The sequence below is a fragment of the Moschus berezovskii genome, chromosome 16 (assembly GCF_049115385.1).
Source record: "Moschus berezovskii isolate FMDL1 chromosome 16, NW_MosBer_1.0, whole genome shotgun sequence".
Classification (NCBI taxonomy): Eukaryota; Metazoa; Chordata; class Mammalia; order Artiodactyla; family Moschidae; genus Moschus; species Moschus berezovskii.
Window position 1 is genome coordinate 84,769,166 of NC_142475.1, and position 6,777 is coordinate 84,775,942.

At 39.2% G+C, this 6,777-nt stretch overlaps 1 protein-coding gene across 1 annotated transcript; it reads left to right on the forward strand.

Annotated features, from left to right (window-relative positions):
* Positions 1-5,535: 5,535 nt before the first annotated feature.
* LOC129560141 (olfactory receptor 4C12-like) lies at positions 5,536-6,465 on the forward strand. The gene has a single exon (XM_055432066.1). It carries the CDS (start codon positions 5,536-5,538, stop codon positions 6,463-6,465), a length of 930 nt encoding a protein of 309 aa, XP_055288041.1.
* The last annotated feature ends 312 nt before the right edge of the window (positions 6,466-6,777 follow it).

The following is a 6,777-nucleotide window of genomic DNA, read 5'->3' on the forward strand; positions in this document are numbered from 1 at the left end:
TAACTAGTGAGGAAATGCTCTCAGGGATAGGCAACCTTGATGAAATCCCATGGAATTGTTCACATAGTGTTTACTATCCTTTATATCTCAGTTCATGATACCCTAGGGTTTATATGAGGATTGTTTTCTCAAACAAATTTCCAGCCAGGAATGAAAACTGCTATTACGTTAGTTTAAAGTTCACAGAAAAGAACCAATCAGGTGAAGATGTGCTGCTTGTGGACAAATTCTCACAAATATATGTTTCTAAGGCAAAATCTTAAAAAAACAAACAGAGATACTTAATTCCTAGGAGGACAAAGACTTAGATATTAACAGAAAAATAAGTCCTTTAACATTCTTAGTATCTTGTCTAAATACTAAGATTCAAGAAGAAGTTGTTTTCTTATTTTAAGACCAGAATAAGAGGCGTTTATGCAGGTCAAGAAGCAACAGTTAGAACAGGACATGGAACAACAGACTGGTTCCAAATAGGAAAAGGAGTACGTCAAGGTTGTATATTGTCACCTCCTTATTTAACTTCTATGCAGAGTACATCATGAGGAACGCTGGGCGGGAAGAAGCACACGCTGGAATCAAGATTGCTGGGAGAAATATCAATAACCTCAGATATGCGGATGACACCACTCTTATGGCAGAAAGTGAAGAGGAACTCAAAAGCCTCTTGATGAAAGTGAAAGAGGAGAGTGAAAAGGTTGGCTTGAAGCTCAACATTCGGAAAACTAAGATCATGGCATCTGGTCCCATCACTTCATGTGAAATAGATGGGAAAACAGTGAAAACAATGTGAGACTTTATTTTTTGGGGCTCCAAGATCACTGTGGATGCTGATTGCCGCCATGAAATTAAAAGACGCTTACTCCTTGGAAGGAAACTTATGACCAACCTAGATAACATATTAAAAAGCAGAGACATTACTTTGCCAACCAAGGTCCATCTAGTCAAAGCTATGGTTTTTCCAGTGGTCATGTATGGTTGTGAAAGATGGACTGTGAGGAAAGCTGATCACCGAAGAATTGATGCTTTTGAACTGTGGTGCTGGAGAAGACTCTTGAGAGTCCCTTGGACTGCAAGGAGATCCAACCAGTCCATTCTAAAGGAGATCAATCCTGGGTGTTCATTGGAAGGACTGATGCTAAAGCTGAAACTGCAATACTTTGGCCACCTCATGCGAAGACTTGACTCACTGGAAAAGACTCTGATGCTGGGAAAGTTTGGGGGTGGGAGGAGAAGGGGGCGACAGAGAATAAGATGGCTGGATGACATTACCGACTCTATGGACATGAGTTTTAGTGAACTCCGGGAGTTGGTGATGGACAGGGAGGCCTGGCGTGCTGTGATTCATGGGGTCGCAAAGAGTCGGACACGACTGAGCGACTGAACTGAACTGAACTAAATAAGAGATAGTTTTATGATTAATGGATTCCCATGGAGAATCCATGGGAGAGAAACGGACAGCATTTGGATTCTACTTTTTGAAGAAAAAGCTCAGTTCAAAAACTTAGATCCAAAGAGAAAATGAATTAAAATATGGCATTAAAAATGTATCCTCTGCTGTGATTGTGAGTCTTTATTAAACTCCAAGCTCAAAGGCTATTTTATTCTAATTCTATTCAAACTTTGGTGGATCTTGTTAGATATTATTTTTGTTTCAGTGGATGTGGTCCCAGTAGCATGCCTGAATTTCTGTATCCCTGAACTGGACTTCCCTGGTGACTCAGTGGTAAAGAATCCACTTGCCAGTGCAAGAGATGCAGGTTTGATCCCTGGGTTGGGGATCTTCCTGAGTAGGAAATGGCAACCTATTCCAGTTTTCTTGCCTATACAATTCCATGAACAAAGGAGCCTGGAGGGCTGCAGTCCATGGAGTCACAAAGACTTGACATGGCTGAACACACACACACACACACACACACACACACACACACAAACTTAGATTTCCATCTTTTTCTTAGAGTGTCAAAACAGGTATTACTAAATATGAGAGATGAAACCCAATTCTCTTTATCACCTTATGGTGACTTTTTCCCCTTGTATATATTCACCTTAAGCTGGCTGAACAGAGTAAGTAAGATGTGGCACTGTGAAAAAAAAATTACTATTTTGGGTTTTAGAAGACTTGGATTCTTGTGTACTAATAACCAGTTAGCTGTGTTTCTCTCTGGGTCTAAGCTTCCTCATCTTTAAAGAGCATCATGGCATTTGGTTCCATCACTTCATGGCAAATAGATAGGGAAACAATGGAAACAGTGACAGATTTTATTTTCTTGGGCTCCAAATCACTGAATATGGTGACTATAGCCATGAAATTAAAAGATGCTTGCTCCTTGAAAGAAAAGCTATGATGGCATATAAAAAGCAGAGACACTACTTTGCCAACAGAGGTCTGTCTAGTCAAGGCCATGGTTTTTCCAGTAGTCATGGATGTGATTGGAACAAAAAGAAAGCTGAGTGCTTAAGAATCGATGCTTTTGAAATGTGGTGTTGGAGAAGACTCTTGACAGTCCCTTGGACAGCAAGGAGATCAAACCAGTCAATCCTGAAGGAAATCAGTACTGAATATTCACTGGAAGATTTGATGCTGAAACTGAAACTCCAATACTTTGGCCACCTGATGTGAAGAACTGACTCATTTGAAAAGACCCTGATGCTGGGAAAGATTGAAGGCAGGAGGAGAAGGGGACAACAGTGGATTAGTTGGTTGGATGGAATCACCAACTCAATGGACATGAATTTGAGCAAGCTGTGGAGTTGGTGATGGACAAGGAGGCCTGGTGTGCTGCCGTCCATGGTGTCTCAAAGAGTCGGACATGACTGAGTGACTGAACTAAACCGAACTGATGAGATGATAAAATGCAAAGTACTGGGAGATTTTTTGTTTACAAAATTCTGGGTCTTGTCCAATTGACCCTGGATCCCATTATCATCTTTCAGTATATTTTGTAGGTTAGCAAAAGAACTGCTATGGATTCATGTGGTCACCGGTGGCCATGTCTAAACTCTGGTATTGCTGATTCCCAGAAGTAAACTGGATTCCTTCTGGAGAGGCACTAAGTGGTAAACAGCTAGATACAGGCATCCTGAATTTGAATACAGTCTTCTCTATTAGGTTTTTCATCATTGTTACTTTTGGCAAGTCATTTATCTTCTTGTAACCACAGTTTATTTTTCTTTAACATACAGACAAGGGTACACCAACATCACAAGGATCATTTCAAAGACATGTACATGTAAAATATTTAGTATAATGGCCAGCACATTGTGAAACTCAACAAAGCTAACAGTTATTATAGGAATGCCATGGTGTAAAAAATAAATCTCTGAATTTTATAAAGATTGAGGGAAAGCAGACTTATAGTAAAAGTGTATGTCCCAATGTTTGAGTATATTGAATTTAAGCAAGTAACAAAGATTTCCCTGTTTAAGAAGTAGTTTGTTTGCTGAAGTTCTTACCTCTTAATTGCAGTCTGAGTGCCATTTTATGGAAGGTCAAGATTATTTTGCTGTCCATAACTTTTGTCCATTTCTTATTTTTCCAAAATTATGAGTATTAGAGAATATGAGTAGAAATAGGAACAGAATTGGTCTTTGGATTAAGACAAAAAAAAAAAAACAAAAAAACAACAAACTGAAAATTATCCTGTGTTTGGGTCTGTCAATTAAGAGAGGAAATAAAAAATGTCCGTTGAGTTTGACATAGGCCAAGTTGTTTTGTTTGTGAGTTGGTTACCATGTTGTGTGGGATGAAAAGAACTGATATGAATTGTAAAAGAGAACTATTTTAAAGCTAACTGCTTCAAAGTTTGCAAGAAGCTGAGGTAATAAGTGAAGTAATGAGAATGAATGAGCTAAGTTTGGGATTTTCTGTCTGATTTTAATCATGAAATCCAACCTTTGGTACAGGCCATTGGGGAAGTATAAAAATTTATCAGTTGGTTCTTGGTTCTCCCAGATGCCATATTCTCTAGAGAAGAGTTGGCAATTAGAAGTGCACACAGACTTTTTTCTCAAATGTTCTTGTCCCTGGAATGATTCTCTGATGCCCTGGGCAATCCAGAAGAAAGCCCACTATCCTGGGGCTTGGAACTCAAAATCTATCTTCTCAACGAAGAGTTTGTGGGATCATCTGAAAAATGATCCTTGGTGCAGAGAATCTGGGGCTTCCCTGGTGGCTCAAACAGTAAAGCATCTGCCTGCAATGCAGGAGTCCTAGGTGTGATCCCTGGTCTGGAAGATCCCCTGTAGATGGAAATGGCAACCCACTTCAGTACTCTTGCTAGAAAATTCCATGGACAGAGGAGCCTGGTAGGCTACAGTTCATGGGATCACAAAGAGTAGGACAAGATTGAGTAACTTCGTTGGAAGAATTACCTCATTATGTACCTTGCCCACTTGTAACATAGACAATTCATTTTACCCTTCACTACCTTTTTGCTTTAAAAATACATAAATATAAAGAGAATACTCAAATCTTAGTTATTGTAAAATGCAAAGATTAATAATGACAGTACTTAGTCATTAATAATGACAATAATTAGTATGCATGTTGCTAAATTACTTCAGGCATGTCCGACTCTTTGTGACCCTATGGACTATAGCCCACCAATCTCTTATGTCCATGAGATTCTCCAGACAAGCATTCTGGAATGGATTGGCATGCCCTTCTCCAGGGGATCTTCCCAACCCAGGGATCAAACCTGGATCTTGATGTCTTTTATGTCTTCTGCATTGGCACTCAGGTTCTTTACACTAGTGCCATCTGGGAAGCCCACTTAGCTATCTATATTACTTTAAAGTTGACTTGACTAATATATGTATTCCTCATTAAGTAAATGGAAATAGACTTTGCATTAAAGTGATCTGGTTGATTACTGAGACTTGGCTTATTACCTGTTAGTATTAATGGCATATGTTAAAACTAGTGATCAATAATTTTTAGATGGTAGACTAAAGACAGTATCTAGGATGATTAAGAGTGGTCCATGGGGCAGCTAGGGCAGACTTACCCCCTGCCCTGATCCTCTAAAAGCTGTTCGAGTCCAGTGAGGCCCTCATTCTATGTTCATTTTGTGAACTGATAACAATAGCTTTATGAGTACATTAAAGCAATTTCTTCAAATATTAATATATTCAGATAATATATTTTTGGGTCCCATAATGTGTCAGTACATAACTTCCTATGCTTCCTTCCCTATACATATACCATTCAATTAAAAAATTCATTGTTTCAACCTAAGGCCTCCAAGAAAAAAACATGCAAGTCATATTTATTTTCTGATTAAAATTAGTAATGCAAGCTCCAGAATTTTAAAAACTATTAAAAAATGTAAAAAAAAAAAATCTTAGAGAGTCAACTAAGTGAAATTTTGGTGTATGGATTCATAGACATTTAGGGGAAAAATGAATAATTTGTGATATTGTCAGAGTACTGTAAAAAGGTAGTATTTCGTAGTAATTCATTCTTTTATATTCTTTTTTTCTTTCTTTTTTAAAGGTAAAGTCTTTCCCTGAGTTTTTATTACCCACACCACATAGATGGAGAATGAAAGGAATGTGACTACATTCATTCTACTAGGTCTTTCACAGAACCCCCAAATGCAAAAAGTACTGTTTGTTGTGTTTTTGGTCTTGTACATGATAACTCTCTCAGGCCACCTGCTCATTGTGGTTACCATAACTACCAGCCCTGCTCTGAACTCCCCCATGTACTTCTTCCTGACCCACCTTTCCTTGATAGACACAATTTACTCTTCTTCTTCAGCTCCTAAGTTGATTGTGGACTCCCTTCAGGAGATCAAAACAATCTCCTTTAATGGGTGTATGGCTCAAGTCTATGCAGAACACATTTTTGGTGCTACTGAGATCATCCTGCTCACAGAGATGGCCTATGACCGCTATGTGGCCATCTGCAAACCTCTGCACTACACGGCCATCATGAGCCACAGGCTGTGCCTCCTCCTGCTGGGGGTGGCCTGGACTGGAGGATTTCTCCATGCAACTGTTCAGGTCCTCTTTACAGTCTGGCTGCCCTTCTGTGGTCCCAATGTCATAGACCACTTCATGTGTGACTTGTACCCTTTGTTAAAGCTTGTCTGCATGGACACTCACATTCTTGGTCTCTTTGTTGCTGCCAACAGTGGGTTCATCTGCCTGTTAAACTTCCTCCTCCTGTTGGTCTCCTATGTGGTCATCTTGAGCTCCCTAAGGACTTACAGTTTGGAGGGGAGGCGCAAAGCTCTTTCTACATGTGTCTCTCACATCACAGTAGTTGTTTTATCTTCTGTGCCCTGCATATTTGTGTATCTTCGCCCAGTCACCACTCTGCCCATTGATAAAGCTGTTGCTGTCTTTTACACTGTTGTGTCCCCTATGTTAAATCCCTTAATCTATACCCTCAGAAATGCTGAGATAAGAAATGCTATGAAGAAACACTGGAGACAGAAAGTGACTGCAGATAATGATTAAAGAGATTCACTGAGCTTTATAGATAGAAGAAAAGAGATAATCTCATCCAATCCTCTTGATCTATAGATGAATACATCAACTTTAAAAAAGACTGAATAATAATTGCAGATAGCCACTGAATGACAGGATAGTCTGGCATGCTACAGTCTATGGTGTTGTAAAGTATTGAACATGACTTAGGGACTGAACAACAACTTAAGCACAAACCTAAAGTTTAGACTGGAATCCAGATTTACTTTCTCCCATCCCACCCTCTCATCATGACAAGTTAATGCTTTTTAATCAATATTTATCTATTATCTGGTTATCTCA